At 36.0% G+C, this 17,202-nt stretch overlaps 1 protein-coding gene across 1 annotated transcript in view; it reads left to right on the top strand.

The window, feature by feature from the left end:
- Positions 1-9,834: 9,834 nt before the first annotated feature.
- The window catches only part of Zbtb41 (zinc finger and BTB domain containing 41), a 36,829-nt gene continuing 29,461 nt past the window's right edge, over positions 9,835-17,202 (top strand). The window contains exons 1-2 of the mRNA XM_003474710.5: positions 9,835-9,964; positions 10,590-11,825. Of these exons, the coding sequence (XP_003474758.2) occupies positions 10,706-11,825 (1,120 nt within the window). The 5' untranslated portion in view covers positions 9,835-9,964; positions 10,590-10,705. The remainder of the gene's footprint in view (positions 9,965-10,589; positions 11,826-17,202) is intronic.

Raw genomic sequence — 17,202 nt, forward strand, 5'->3', positions numbered from 1 at the left:
TCCCAGTACTGAGGAGGCTGAGGCTGGAGAGTCTTTGCTAGTTTGAGACCAGCCTGAGCTATGAAGTGAGCTCAAATCCAGCTTGAACTGCATAGTAGTAAGACCTTGTCACAAAAAGACTAAAAAAAGAAAGAAAAAGAAAATAAAACAAAGAAAACTTTCCCTTATTTTGTCACTTTGCCAAACATCTAATATTCTTGATAAATTTATCTAAATGTTCTCTAAAGAAAGCAAACACAGTATATTTATCCTTGTTTCCCAAAGCTCTTATTGATATAGGGGAATCAAACTCCCAAACTACTGTATCTGGTACGAGCTCATGTTCTCCTAAATTGAAGAATGAATTTTAGGAACATTGGAAATTAATAGCAGAAAGTATTTATTGAGAGAAAGAAAGCTTCTGTCTGAGAGACAGACAGAAGGCATCCCAAGCGAGTTGCCAAAGACTTTGTATTTCCTTTGGATTTTTATAGAGTAAAACCATGAGGAGAGGCTGATCTAAACTAGGAAAAACTGGCAACTCGTTATGTTTAGCCAATAAGATTAATAGCTCAGGTAAAATTGATTAAATTGGGAACAAATGGGAGGCAAGTCAGTAGAAAGCAGGCGTTTTTAGAGATCACTGACTCCTCCTACAGGGGATTGGGATGGTGACTCTTAGCTTCTCAAATGATCCAGATTTAATCCCTAAGGATTATACTTAAGGGTGTGGCTGCATTTGTTTTGCTTTCTGTCCTGAGATCTGGCCCACAACAAGAGGTGTGTGTTTCCTCCAAGGTCATCAGACATCTGTTCCGCTGTGCAGGCTTCTTGGAGGGCCTCGCCCTGTCTGACTACCTATGATACTTCTAACTAGCTCGGCTGCCTGTAACATTATGGACTAATTCTGCCTCCTCCCATTGCCCTTTCCTCCTTTGATCTTGTCTCATCCTGGAAGCCCCTTGCCCAGCAGAGGCATACAGACATCAACAAAGGTTTGTTTTCACCCCTCTTGATCACTTTCTTCCTCCTAATTCAGTGTTTTTATGTAACTGATTTAATTTCTACTTCAAAGTTCCTTGGTTTATTTGTTTGTAAGCTTTTGGCTTATTTTACTCAGTTCTTTATCCCTTTTAAAAACACAAACTCCCTTCCTATACTTTTATCATATTAATTTTATTTTTTAAACTGTTAATATGACTTTTATTTGTCTTTTGACTTTAGTTCTGATATTTTCTTCTTTTTTCTTTTCCAAACCCTCTCTGCTAAGTAGTAAGTTAGGTCCACAATAAAGAAGCTAGGAAGGTATCTCATTTCTGGTGGAGGAAGCATATTAATCAAAAAGACACATACACTTAACATTCTAGTTCTATCAAGTGCTACAAAAAAGAGGGATGATTTTATGACAGCATCTGAATGAATCGTGAATCTCATTAGAGTTAATAAAGAAGTTAGTAAAAGAACCCCTGAATACATGAGAAAAATATTTAAGAGACCAAGATTCACAGACAGAGGGAGAGCATTACACAAACCTTATGGGAGGAAAGCACCAGCAAGCTGATTTGCAAGAAGTGAAGAAGGCCATTGTGGTTGGAGAACTCTGAGAAGGTCACATGACATGAGATGAGTGACAAGTGAGGTTTGGACCATGTATAATTTAAAATCTGTAGATTTCATTAAGGATGAATTTTTGTTTTGTGTTGCCTCGTGTTTTGTTTTGTTTTGTTTTTGAGACAGGGTCTTGCTATGAAGTTCAGGCTAGCCTTGAACTCGCTGTGTAGCCCAGGTTGATCTTGAAGTCGCAGTGATCTTCTTGCCCCTTGCCCCTCAAGTGCCACCATGCCCAGATTGATGTGTATTTTAGAACAGAAGAGCAGCTATTTAAATATGTGGCAGAGCGGCCTGGGGATTTAGTTCAGTGTCATAAGTGCCTGTTTTGGCAGGTGCAAGCTTGTGAGTTTGATCCCTGTTTCCACCAAAAAAAAAAAAAGAAGAAGAAAAAAGAAAAACAAATGTGTGGCAGAGGTATAAAAAAGAGATTAACATTTGAAATCTGACTCCTGTCTGCCAATTAACTGTGCAATATGACTTTTGACTTTTGGGCAAATTTCTTAGCCTTTCTGAGCTTCGAAAACAAATGGCAATAAGAGAAGCAATTCCATTAGGAGCAGTAAAAGTAGTAATGACACTGATATGACCCTGAGACTTATGAAGCATGTACTCTTCCCTAGACATTGTTTTCATTGTCTCATGCTTTGTCGCTTTGGATCCTCTATGATACAGGTACTATACCCATCATTTCTATTTTTCAAATAAGAATGATGTAGAGAAATAAAATGAAAAAACAAAAGAACGAGTTATTAATGGATTACCTATTTCATAGAATTTTGTAAATATTAAAAGAGCTGTTGGACTTCAAGTACTTATAGAATCTAACACATTGTAAAAAGTTAGCTCAAATTAGTCCATGTATGGGAAGTTTGTAGTAGTCAATGTAGAATTTTGACCAGTGACAATTATTTTTTCTTTTGACCATTTTTGACGTACTTAACGTTTATACTCATTTTTAAACACATTATTGGCTTTTTTGGTGACCATGGAAGATCTGCTAACACTTTCAAATCATTTGGGAGCCCTCCATATTATTGAGTACCTAGGCTTTTGCTGTACACGCCATAACCATCCAGTACTCCTCTCCATAATGAAATTTCTCACTGAATTTTTTGCTGTGGTAAGTATGTTTTCCTAACTCAACTTCTTCATCAAATACCGTACTCACTGAACTTCTCTCCTTAATTTAAGTTTGATATCCCTTAAAGGTATGGTTTCTCTTGCAAGTGCTCAAATGAGTCTTTTATATCACATTACAACTTCCCCTTTTCCCCAATACTTCAGATTCATCATTCTGTTGAAGTAATGTGAAAAAATTTTAGTTCCTTGAAATCCATGTCTGTCTGTACCACGACCTGACTTCCTAGTCCCTGCCATCAAAAAACCCCATGCTTTATTTACATCCAAGATACATCTATGTATTTGGTCCCACAATATTCTTATGCCCTAAGCATCTCACTGAAACTTTTGGACCATCACATCCACCTCTTGTGCAGAACAGTAAAACAGAGGTTATCATCCAGGGCCTGTGGCCTGGACATGGTTATAGAGCTCAAGAAATTTTAAAATGTACTAATTGATCTGGAAAATCCTGAAAATTTCATTCTACCTAGAGACAATCTTCTAATATTTTGATCTAATGTCTTCCAGACTCTATTCAGTGAATTTTTACATGTTTTCATACCACATTTTAATATCTTACTATTGTGAGAAAAAGTCCTATAAAATTCTGCATTTTGAACTGTACAGTTCAGGGAATCACATTATGTTTGACAAGCATTGCCACTGTTTACATTTAGAAAAGCTTCTTCACTCCAAAAAGAAACTATATCCAACAACAATCACTGTTTCTACACTTGAACAGCTTCTGTTCTACTTTCCATATTTGTGTATATTATGGACATTCATATAAATAGAATGATATCATACAGGATCTTATAAGTTTTACTTTTTTCCACTTAGCATAATGTTTTCAGTTTTCAATATTGCAGCACATATCAATACTTTATTTTTGTGGTGGCGCAATGTTCAATCATATGGATATACCAACTTCACTTCATCAGCTGATGGATATTCAAGTTGTCTCTTCTGAACACTGTGCTCTGAACATCTATGTACATTTTTATGTGAACATGTGTTTTTAATAGTCTTGAGTATACACATAGAAGTGGAAGTGCAGGGTCCTCTGGTCATTATATGTTTAACTTTTGAAGTGAAAAATTTTTTCAAATGGGTGTAACATTTTCCTTTCTCAAAAGTAATGTGTGAATGCTCTGATTTCTTCACATTATTGGCAATATTTTGTTATTCTTCATCTTTTTTAATTTTGACCATCCTCATGAGAATGATGTGGCACCTTGTTGTTTTTGTGTTTCCAGAAGAACTAATGATGTTGAGAATTTTTTCATGTGTTGATTCATAGGTACACATCTTCTTTGAGTAAATATCTGATCTTATACATATACTTAAAATTGGGTTACTGTCTTCTTTTGCAATTTGTAAGTTCTTCATATTCTGGATACTAAATACCATGTTTCTGATTTGCAAATACTTTTCCCATTCTGTGGGTTGTCTTTTGACTTTCTCAAGAGTCTCTTTTCTCTTTTGAACTTTTATTAGAAGGGTTTGAACTTGACGGCAATGCTTTCTTTGCTTGACCTTTCTTGAAAAACATGGAGTAATCTTCTTTCTTGCAAATCACTAATTTTCTCTATGCCTTACTGATGACAAGTGGTATTTATAGGGACTTGAAAGAAGCCTTAGACTTTCAAATTGACCTAATCATAAATCTGAGTATCAGTTTTCTGGGGTTTATTTTTTGTTTAAATGTCAGAGCCTTCTCAGTGAGCCACATCCCAGTCCTCCTTTAAATTTATTTATTTATCGATTGATTGATTTATATATTTATTTATTTTGAGACAAGTTTTTTGCTCAATTGTTCAGGTTAGGTTTAAACCTGTGATCTTCTTACCTCAGCCTCCCATAGTGCTTGGATGATAGATCTGCACTACCAGGCTCAGATGACTATCTGCTTTATAAAACTGTCCTTGTCCTATTTCAAATAAACAACCTATCTCTATTCTTTCGGATTCATAATTAGTGTGAAGGTTAGTGCCACACAAGGACATAATAATTTTGGATTTCTCTGATGTAAAATGTACATCTTTACTCCAACTTAAAGAAAACAGAGAAACTTGCTATAAGCAAAACATAGTACTAGTATATACTACTGGCTTCTAAGAAACATATATTTGAGAACTTTCAACTAATTTATTTACTCAAAAGTATTGACTAATTTATTGCCAGAATCTAATCATTTTACTAATTCTTAAGAAAATACTGGGAGTAATATGGGTGAGCTGGGCAATCAACCACATAATACAGTTGCTGTAGTGTTCTAAGAGAAAATGTAGACATTAATCTGTATAGGAGAGCAAATTTCTTCCAGGAAATAACATCTAATCTGAAACTATCTGAATCATATAGATTAATGGGATTACACTATTAAAGAGATAGAACATACTGGAGGAAGGAAATAATTTTTCTAAGGAAAGAATATTTATGAGGGCCTTGGAGTAGGGAAGCATGCTCTCAAGTATAGAAAACTTAAAGATAATTCCAGCTCTTATTTTATCTGATGAAGCCAAAATTGACAGATAATTTAAGGATGCTTAAGTTTAAATCAAAATAAATGTTCTACCTATAAAAGCTGATATATGTTCCAGTGGATTAAACTGAGACCCAGTTATTTATTGATGTGTGTCATTAATATAAACCATGTATGATTAGATGGACAAAGTTACAGAATGTCATAACTTTGACATCCTTTCAATTTTTAGACTTTGACAATTGCTAACTTCTTAGAGGTTCGTTAGCTCCTATTTTTCAGTGAACTGAATATTTTCACTACCAACTTATTTAGAAAAGTTAGTTGGCCCAAAACATAATAACACTGCCATTTTTCTCTTTTGCTCCTAAAAATAAATTGAGGTATCACAGGAAGACTACAGCCAAAGATCAAAGTAAAAACATTTATTTTTATTTTTTGTGGTACTGAGGATTAAACCCAGAGCCTTCCCAGTAAGCTATACTCCCAGCCCTATTTCAGAATTTTATTTTAAGCAGGGTCTCACTAAGTTATTAAATTGCCCAGGTTAGGCTCAAACTTGTGATCCTCTTGCTCAGATTCCTACAGTGTGGAGATTATAGAAGTGTGCCACCATACCTAGTCCAAGGGTTAAATCTTAATATATCATTGCTTTTCCATGCAATCTTTTAAAAAATCAATATGATGATTTAACAATTGCCCTTTCACTGTTTCTGAATTTGGATTTATGGAGAGATATTTCTCATTTTAATCTATTTGGAGTCTATTTTGCCAGGTGTGATGCTGCATGTTTGTAGTCCCAATACTTCCTGAGGCCGAGGCAGGAGGATTGCTGTGAGTTTGAGGCCAGCTTGGACTACATAGTGAATTCAAGGGCAGCCTGAAATATGTAGTGAGACCCTGTCTCAAAAAAGCTGGGCCAAAAAAGAATGTTTAAAATAATACTTTTATGGCTTCAATTTTTACATTGAAATCTTTAATCACCTGAAAGTAATCTATAGTTTATATAAAACTTATTTTTATTTCTGATACTCATTTCATTCTTCATTCTTATTAACTAGAAACTTTGTTCCTGTCATGAACGGAAATTTTTATCTTTTTGTAAAGTAAATTTGGCTGTGAATTTGGGCCCATTTTAGAATTTTGTATTTTTCTCCTGTGTTTCATGGAATGCCCTTGTTGTTGAATCTTTTTTAATGGCTTAGGTTTCTTATAGAACACTGTACATGCATTTAAAGTGTATGATAAATTATGACATACATATACTTTGGTGAAGCCAGCACTATAACCAAAATAAGAAACAAAAGTTACCTTTTACCTTTTTGTAATCTCTTTTCCCTGCCTCCCCGGCAACTGTCATAACACAACAAATTGATTATGATTCTCTTACTGTAATTTACAGTTTCTAGAATTTTGAACAAGTAAAAATATATGAATCTTGTCTTTTACATGGCATAGTTGCTTTGAGACCCATTTAGTTTGTTACCTTTATCATTAATTTGTTTTTGTTATTTAGTAACACAATTCTATTTTGTGACTATGGTATCTGTTTTGGGACATTTGGGTCATTTGAGACCCAAGTCAACTGTCTGGGGACATTTTGGTTGTTTTCAGATTTTGGCTACTACAAACAAAATAACTATGAATTTCTGTTGATGGAGAGAGAATGATTTTCATGTATAGTGCACATAAGTAGGAAGTTTTTGGTATTACTCATTTTCCAAGATCCTTGTGCCATGTATATAGTTCCACAGGAAGTGTGTGAGGAGATGTTTCAGTGGATCCCCACCGTCATCAACAATTTGGGTATTCTTATACAGGTACCTAGTTTTGGCTAATTTACATCTCTATTATAAAGATACAAATTCAAAATGAGATTTTTTCCATGTGTTTATCCTTTTGCAAGAAGCATCTCTTCAAATACTCTGCTCACTTTAGTACATATATATTTCATCTCATTAGTTTTTTTTTATATTCTTCAAGTTTTTGCCAAATACATATTTGGCAAATACGTATTTGTCAAATGTCGTCTCCAATTCCATAGTTTCTCTTTTTTTTTTAATAACAACTTTTTTTTGGGGGGGGTGTAATATTGATAAAGTCCAATGTATTGATGTTTTAAAATCTGTACATTTAATTTGAAGACAGCCTCACAATACTGTTTATTCTAATTTATACATATGGTATATGTTATGGTCCAAATGTCATCTTCCCTCAAAAAAGAATTCACATGTTCAAACCAAACCTCCATTCCAGGGGCATTAAGAGGTGAGTCCACTTGAGAAGTGATCAGTAGGAGCATCTGCCATCGTAAGTGAATGAAGAAATGAGCTGGAGGGACCCATGTGATGGCTCACACCTGCAATTCCAGCTGGCTAAGAGGCTGATGGAGGGCAGGGGCAAATTCAAAAGCAGCCTGGGCAATTTAGCAAGTCTCCTATTCCCCCTTCTCCTCCCTTTCCCTCCCCTCCCCTCCCCTCCCCCTGGTTGTCCCTCCCCTCTCTCAATAAAAGGAACTCAGTAAGGTAGTTTAGTGGTAAAGATTAATTGTCCCCAATACAATCAATCAATCAACCAATCAAAATAAATAGCTGGAGAGAATAGTTCAATACTCCTTTCATTGCTGGTGTACTGTTGTCTACTACATGGAGACACTTGCCTTTCCTTTTGCCCTATGAGCATACAGCAAAAAAGCTTTACCAGACACTGAATGCCAGCAGCATGATTTTAGACTTTCCAATAACTATGAGAAATTAATTTCTATTGTTTGTTCATTCCATAGTATTTTGTTATAGCAGCCCAAAGGGACTAATGCAGCTTATTATTGTTTTCAATTATTTAAGTTTTTAATCTCTCTGAAATGTGTTTTAAAGGAGGCCAGAGAACCATGATGATGTACCAGATTTCACCAATGGCTTGTTTTTTTATGGCTTATAAGAATATTTTTACATTTTTAAAGCATTGTTTATAAAATACAGAAAAAAATGAGATGGAGGAAAAAATATATATCTGGCCCTTGACAGAAAATAGTCATGTTGAAGAGACTCATGTATAAAAGTTGAAAATAACTTGTTAGATTCATTCCTACTTTATATCTGTGATACTATTGAAAAATATTTACAGTTTCACATTCCTGGAACAAAGATGTGCGGTTGATAAATGACAAGAATTTATACTTTTATAAATAAATTTGTGAAACAGCTTGCTAAAGGATGTTATGACTATGGCTGATATCAAAAGAAAGACACTGCAAAGAAATGTCTGAAGATTCTATTTCTTAGGCTTCTATTCACGTTCTCAGTTTTGTGGGGTTTTGCTCCCCTTATATTCTTTGCCAAAATAGGCACCTTAGAGATATGTTCTCAACTTTAGTGCTATATGATTGAGAGACAGAATGGAGGCGGAGGAATCGGCTCACGTGATTCTAAGGGGTAGCAAGTCCAAAATCCATACAATAGGCCTACATGCTAAAAATTCAGGTAAGACTTCAGGTTGCAGTTGGGAGTCCAAATGCTGTGAGGCAAGCCTGAAAATTTAGGGGGTTTTGTTGAAGTCTTAAGGCGAAGTGTTTCTTGGCAACTACAAGGTTTTGCTCTTGAGGTTACTGACAGAATGAGCTCCATCATGCTTCTAGAGGATAATCTCAAGTGGCAAATTCAAAAGCAGCCTGGGCAATTTAGCAAGTCTCCTATCCCCACTTCTCCTCTCCTCCCCTCCCCTCCCCTCCCCTCCCTTCCCCTCCCCTACCCCTCGTTGTCCCTCCCCTCTCTCAATAAAAGGAGATCTGCCGATTTGCTTGTTAGTCACAGCTAAACCATACCTACAGCACACTGTGTATGAACAAATTTTATGTACACTCTCAAAATCTTCCTATCTACAAGAAAATCACCCAATATCACTGAGAGAGTGGCCTTTTGTGAGAGAGGAGGGGCCACTCATTTCATTTGTTATTTTCCTTATGCACCAAATCATAGAACCTAGGACTTTTCTGCTTAAACTGTGGTCCTCAGATCAGCAATATGTGTCTACCTGAGGCTCTTAGAAATGCGCAACACCATTAGTTAGCTCCAAAAGTTGTCATTTGGATGTTTTTGTTTTTTTAGGCATACTTTTCTACCATCTGTATCTTTTCTAAGCTGTGTGCGATAGAAAGTTGATTTAAAAAAATAATTTTAGCAGCAACTGTATGTACAGCTTGCCGTTTTCATCAGAAAAATGAGGCAACTTCAACATCGTTTGGTTAGGTATTTGCCACTGTGTACGCCGGGACCGGCTTCCGGCGGTTAGGATTTGGTTGATTTCAAATTATTAAATAAACCAGTGAGAATGAAATCCGGTCGCGATACTGAGCCTCTACCGATTTCTCCCGAACTGCACATCAATCTTCCCCTCCCTTTTCCCTCCCGCAGCCAGGATTCTCCCAGGCACTCATTATAAGACACCCAGCTTCTGGGAAAACCCGGAGAAACGGACTTCAGTTTCCCGGGGGAGCACGTAGACTCTACAGAGCGCATGCGCAAAGAACAGTGCGCGCGCCTGCGCATCGGCGGCGTGGGAGGCGCGCGCTGGTCTCTCTGGGCCGCTTGGAGGCTGCGCGCTCGGTTGACGTGTTCCGTGGTGCCGTGGTTGTTAGACTCTGGGAGGGGAAGGAGCGGCGGGCGGGGGGTGAGGTGGGGGGCTGAACCCGGAAGTGGGTCGGCGCTGGAGAGAGCGCGCCCAGAGTGGAGCTCAGCGGCAGGGAGCCAGCGGGGGAGCCATGGGTTCCCGGTAATGAATCTGTGGGGCGTTTGCCCAGGGAAACTGGGTGGGAAGGGTAGCGGGTTTCTCCTCGGCGAGCGCACTCTCCGCCCAGCCAGGGCCTGGGAAGGCTCATTTGCTTCCTTTACTCGTCCCTTTGGTTGACCCCGTGCCTCGAGATCTGCGCCCCTCTTTTGACGTCTTCAGCCGGGAGGTTTTGGGGACAAGGACGCTCTCCCTGTCTCAGAAACTGCCTTGTCTGCCGCAGGAAAACACGTTAACGAAAAGACTCGGATTTGCGGCCGCTATGGCTTTATTGTCACAATCCTACACCCCTAAACCACGACCGCAGCCCCCCTCAACCTGCACTGTCAAGTGATCTTGGAGGAATTCCACCCGTTTCTGCTCAGTTACTCCACTTAATTCGTAAAAACGCCTTCGAGGTGTGCTCTGTCTTCCATTAAAATTATTCTTTTGTTGACTGTCTCTTCTAACTCGGCCCTTCTAGTTCTCCACCCTAAAATCTTAACCACGAATGAATATTGTGGCTTTGTCATAATATAGTTATAATTTAGAATAGATGAGTTGCCAGATTACTTGACTGATTTACAATTGCTTTGAGAGTTAATTTACATGACTCTTCCACTTTTTGCAGACCATGAAACCCTCGGACACGCCCCTCCAGAAGCTGTTGTCCAAGACAATCTAGTTTTCCTTTATAAATCTCAGAAATCCTTATGAAGTTTCTTGTTCTGAAATTGCTGTATTGCAATGAAGAAAAGGAGAAAGGTTACTTCAAATCTTGACGAGAAGATCCATCTAGGCTACCGTAAAGATTCTTCAGGAGGAAATGTTGCAGTGGAGTGTGACCAAGTGACCTGTACTCTTTCTTCAGAAAGACCAACTGCTGAAGCTCTCCACTGTTACCAGGAACTTCCTCCCTCTCCAGATCAGAGGAAACTTTTGAGTTCTTTGCAATATAATAAGAATTTGCTAAAGTATTTAAATGATGATAGGCAGAAGCAACCATCATTCTGTGACTTACTTATCGTAGTAGAAGGAAAAGAATTTAGTGCACATAAAGTAGTCGTTGCTGTTGGCAGTAGCTATTTTCATGCATGTTTAAGTAAAAATCCAAGCACTGATGTTGTCACCCTGGATCACGTAACACATTCAGTTTTTCAGCATTTGCTTGAATTTCTTTACACATCAGAATTTTTTGTGTACAAATATGAGATACCTCTCGTTTTAGAGGCTGCAAAATTTTTGGACATTATAGATGCAGTAAAGCTACTAAATAATGAAAATGTGGCCACTTTTCAGTCAGAGCTAACTGAAAAGTCATCACCAGAAGAAACACTAAATGAATTAACTGGAAGACTATCAAATAATCATCAGTGTAAATTCTGTAGCAGACATTTTTGTTATAAAAAGTCTTTAGAGAATCATTTGGCTAAAACTCATAGGCCCCTTTTATTAGGGAAAAAACATGGGTTAAAAATGCTGGAGAGAAGTTTTTCAGCAAGAAGATCAAAAAGGAATCGGAAGTGCCCTGTTAAGTTCGATGACACCAGTGATGATGAACAAGAAAGTGGTGATGGGTCAGACAATTTGAATCAAGAAAGTTTTGATAAGGAAAAATCGGATAGAAATGATTCTGAGGATCCTGGAAGTGAATATAATGCCGAAGAAGATGAGCTAGAAGAGGAAATGTCGGATGAATATTCTGACATTGAAGAACAAAGTGAAAAAGATAATGATGCAGAAGAAGAACCTGAAGCTGGTGATTCTGTAGGAAATATTCATGAAGGGTTAACTCCAGTAGTCATTCAAAACAGTAACAAAAAAATATTGCAGTGTCCTAAATGTGATAAAACATTTGACCGAATAGGTAAGAAAAGAAAGTTTTGCTTTCTGCCGCTAATGATTTACCTTTCATGAATGTCTTACAGATGATAATTTAAACTAAACTTTGAAAGTAACTTAAAAAGGGTGCTTAAGGAGAGAGTGTAATTCAGTTTTTTACTACACAGTTTATCAAGTTCTTTTACATTTGTTGTGACTCGGGAATTGAATAGATTATGGTTAACTTTTCTTCATTGTAACCTAACAGCTGACAGCCCATTAGTTCATGTATTTGGTGTGAACGACTCGATAGTATTAATAGTTATGTACAGGTTTAGTTTATATACTGATTTAATTTCAGAGATAAGTACTGCTTTCAAGCCTTTGGTTATATCGCATTTAATAATTTGTATGCTATTTCCTCTTTATGCACTATAATATGCATGTTATAAGTAGTGACTTCTAGTATCCAACACTTTTTAGAATTGAGATGTTTTAAACTAAGGTGTAGTGAAGAATAAAATTTTGCTGAATATAACTTTACTATAGATATAATTTAGGAAGTGTCCTAATTAGTAGTACTGATTATTTAATAGTGAATAAATCAACTTAAACCCGCATTTAGAAGAGCCTAAGAAATGTGTTGTATAACTTGAAGATTTTTTTCAGTGCTTTGAGATGCGAGCTATTCTAATGTATACTTTTAATTGCAGTAGTTAAGCATTTTACATGTAAATTCAAATTAGGGAACTGTGAAATATATTTTAACCAATACAGTGATAGAATGTAAAATTAGTTACACAGTTTAGTTCATGTTCATAATATGTGGTATTGTTGAGTTACTTTTGTTATAGGTAGAAATTGGTTTTAGAAGTTTTTAATAATTAGTTATTATCAAAATATGCTACAGTGTACACTAAAGCATTATAATGATAATATTTTGCTGTAACTTCTCTTGTAGGTTAGCCAACTAAAAGAGCTTATATGTGCAAATAACTTGGTAAACAGGCTAATTATTACTGTGTTAGAGATACTAACAAATGATATGAAGTTATATAGAGAGGCGAGAGCAGCTTTTTTGGGATTGAGATAACTGAAAACATTTCATCTTTCTATCTGGACTGTGTCTTAGACTTTGTACCTTACTACATGCTTCTTGTATTCTGCCTTACTTGATCTCATTTGACTTGGAGATGATTAAACAGGAGTGAGTTCACAGCATACATTACAGGTCCAGCGCGTACATTTCAGGTTTTCCCATCAAGTTAGGGCTGTAAGATGCTTTATGAAGGAGATAAACTCTGGGTCCCAGTAACACTGAGAAAACTAAGGGCTAGAGTGTAGCTCAGTGGTAGATCTGTTGCTGTCATAGTTTCTTAAAACATATACACACACACACATATGCACAAAAATGACTTTTGCTTAACCTAGCATTCCTTCAGATTTTATCACAAGACACTTTTGAGAGAACTTCATTTCGTGTCCCAGGAAACTAGAGTTTTACCCACACAAGTGCAGAAGACGTTCAAGATTAAGGTGTGATGACTTTCACCAGATGAAGTCTGGTTATGGAATCAGTAGGTCACATTGTAGACTCATGTCTTGTTTCATTTCAAAATGTATTTTAATATTACATTATACTTCTCTTCTTGTTCTTACCCTGTTGGTGGTGCTTGCCTTTTTACTAGTACTTTCTTATCTCTGTTACATTAGTACACCTCTCTCTGTCTCCCTTTTATATACATCAAACACTTAAAAACATGAACTAAGTTATTTCAGACTGCCTGAATTTTTTTCATCCAAGACTTTAATCCAGGATTTAGCCTGTCTGCTTTTTCTTTTCTAAGTAAGACTATGCTAATGTGCTGCTCATGGAGGATTATGATGAGTAAATGGGATAGGAAACCACTTGAGATATTGCCCAGAAGTGTTTAAGAAGGGTAATCGTTTTGTTCTTATTATTCAGGAGTCAAATATGTATTGTCTCTAAGCTGCTTGACACTTTCATAATAAATATGACTTGAAATTCTTTGTCCTCCAAAATTTTAGAGCTTAATGAACACGTACAGAAAACAAACATGTTGTAATAATGATGACCTTACTAAGACAAATGCAGAGGACTGTAGGTAAAGGACTGTCGGTATCATAGAGCAAGCAGTATTTAATCTGAGACAGTAGGAATTTACAAGACGGACCAAAGTACAAAGGCACTGAGGTATGTTGTGTTCTGCAGATGGCTAAAATGTGGGTGGTTTCACAGATGGGCAAGGAATCAGATGAAAGTGACAGGAGACGACAATGGGCAAGTATGAAGAGGTTAGATTTCAAGTGGCTCGTGTGCCAAACAGGGACTTTAGATACTGTCTCAGAAACTGTTAAAAAGCAAATGAGCATAAAATAGGAGTCATAGAAAGATCACTTTGCTTCAGAGTGGAGAAGGAAATCGAGAAGAGGAATGAGAAAGCCAAGGAGACAACAAGGAGCACAGAGCCAAGGAGCAGACAAGCGTCCTGCTGCCAGGCCCGGGAGGATGGGTGGCACTGGGAATAAAACTTGAGACAAGAGTAGAGCATAGTGTGGTACTACTGTACGTTAGATGATGAAATGGTGCTGGGTAGACTGAAAAGAATATATAGAACCTATATCTTAAATGTCCTGTATTTTTTCAGCAACTTAAGAGCTGCCATCCAATTTTTGAGTGTTATTTTATCTCATTGGCTGTTAATTCTAACTAAATTTGAAGACTGAAGCTTATGGATTTTACTCTGTATTATTCTTGGTAATATCCTAGGTCATTTTAAATAGTGTAATAAAATTTCATCAAGTGCTTGTTTACTTGAACTAAGTGGAAAATTTGGTTTCTTGCTTCACATTGGACTTGCATAAAGCCAGTTACACTTCCTTATCAGCTTTTAACCTGGGTAGCTCAAAGTGAAATTGAGAGATAAATAAGCTCCGAGCCCCACTAGACCATTAGCTACTCAACATGTAGTGTAACAATTTCCATTACTTTGAATCTTTTATCCTTTCTGATATACTTATTAGTTAGTTGCAGTGACACTCCTGCAGTGATTACTCCAGATCCAGTAATATCTTTTCTTAGGCTACCACATGTCCTTTTCTCTGTGAATTCTGATTTAAATAAGAATCTCCGGACCCCTTATACCAAACATCTAGTGGGCAAAAATACAAACATAAGATGGCAGATAGGCTGAGAGAAAATTTGGATAATTTTCCTTTTTTATTTTTTCTACAGAGAACTAAAATCTTTCCTTGGATTAAAATCACAATCTGTTCTAGAGGTAACAAATATTTTGTACAACCCTCCCTCTTTTTTTAAATTAAAAATGAGTTACTAATCCATCCTCACAGAGATTCCACTTAGTTCTTGGTGAAGAGTTACAATAGTGATATTCTGTATTTAAGACTAAATATTTTATTTATTCTTTATAGTATGTTATATGATGAGATTAAGGTACAGTTTATGATTTAGCATTGTATGATACGTAAAAAATTTAGTAATGTTTCTTTTTTAGAAAAACTACGTACAAAAAATAATGCATCTGAGAAAATACTGAGGCACAAGGTAAAATGTGTTTATGTAAAAATGATTTGAGACAATTTATAATGATATTCAGTTCACAAAAATATTGTGGATGAAATTTCTTAGTAGTAGGTAGTTTCTGTTAGTAATCAAAAATGCTTGAGTGTAATACAGTATTCAGTGAGGGGATACTTATTTTTTAATTGAAACTTTTATATGTTTGAAATGAACCTTTTGATTTATACTTTATTATTATATCTGCCACCACGGAAATATGAAGAAACAGATGTAAATATTGACTTTTTCTACTGAGGCATACCCCACCTACACACACACATACACACATGTACACTCTTACTAATTGCTTTAAATGTGAGATTTATTTGGTGATAAACTTTTGTCCTTTCACTAGTCTCTTCTCCCTGGCTCTTTTAAATAGAGCATTCCCTCTGGGTTATCTCTTCTATTCTTGTTCAAAATCTGAAATCCATGAAGATAGTAGGTTCTACAGGGGCTATGGCCATAAACTTTAAATTAATAAAAAGAAAACTTTCTTTTCACTTTTGAGATTCTTAATGTCATAATGAATCTGTGTTTTCATAGGTCTTTGTAGAATGTATTTAAATTTTTTTTAAAAAATCTTACAGTTTTGTCTAATCTCAGCCATTTCAATTTAAATTTCTGTTTTCTTTTTCTTTAAATTTTTTAAGTCTGCTCATTTGTAGGAAAATGGAAGCCTAGTAGGCATAATGGGTTTGCTTTTTTAGCTTAAGTACCATTTTGATGGTTTTAGTATTGAATAACCTGTAACTTAGTTTTTATTTGCTGATAAGATTTAAATACAAGGAAAATACCCTGAGTAATATCTTTAAAGCAAAGGCATTTTTGTAAAAATAAAAGATTGGCACAAAATTTCTTTTATCTTTTAAGATTTTTATTAAGTTACTGTTCTTGTTCATTTGGTAATAAATAGTGAGATTCAAGTATTAGAAAGTTGGTAAATTATCTTTGAGCCCTGAGAATCTGTTCCAAACATTCACAGTTAATCCACAGTTAAGAATGAATGGATTCCAAAAACCACTTCATTGGTCATTTAAAAATCAGACTGTATGTTCTTGAGTTATTTACATAGTTTGCCTTAAATTTGTATTATTTACCGAATTTTAAGTGATTTTTAAAAATGAAATACAATACTTTCATTATCAAGAAAAACCTTGTTTTTATTAGTTTCATATAGTGACCTTTGTCTTTTCCCAAATCTAAGCTCTTACTCACAGTAAAGGGAGGGGTAGGACATGTATATGAATATTTAAATGGGAACATGTGTTCTTGTACTGGTGGAGAGAGAACTGATAATGCTAGGCAGTGTTGGTAGTGGCAAGTGGAAAAAACATCTTCCTTTCAGTGTTCTACAAACTTGAAAACCTTTCAATTGTTAGAATGGACATTCATATATTACTTGTATCATGATTCACAGTTGAGGTGTACATATCTGTGTGTCTCTACTGTGATCAATAATCCATATGCTAATGATAATGCTGTTACTTACCAGTGCTTACCATAGTGTCATGTATTTATTATTTACTTCTCAAAATCCAATGAAGTGTTACTAACTCAGGCACACAGAGGTTGAATTATTAGCTTAGTTACGATTGCACAGCTTAGAAAGTGTCCAAAACTTGGCTGTTTTTTGGCTACCCGCACGTTTACCCGAAACGAAACAGACTCAGAAAACTCCACATAGACCATTAGCTAAATACCTAATGGATTTTTGTCCAACTTTTGTTTTCAATTGATATCCTTTCCCTTACCTTAAGGGAAGTTTCTTGATTTCCTATAAAGTTATAAAACTGATTATCCTGGTTTTGCAGGCCAAGAA

Source organism: Cavia porcellus, unplaced genomic scaffold (assembly GCF_034190915.1).
Source record: "Cavia porcellus strain 051 isolate PalLab524CR breed Dunkin Hartley unplaced genomic scaffold, mCavPor4.1 scaffold_29, whole genome shotgun sequence".
In the NCBI taxonomy this organism is placed as follows: Eukaryota; Metazoa; Chordata; class Mammalia; order Rodentia; family Caviidae; genus Cavia; species Cavia porcellus.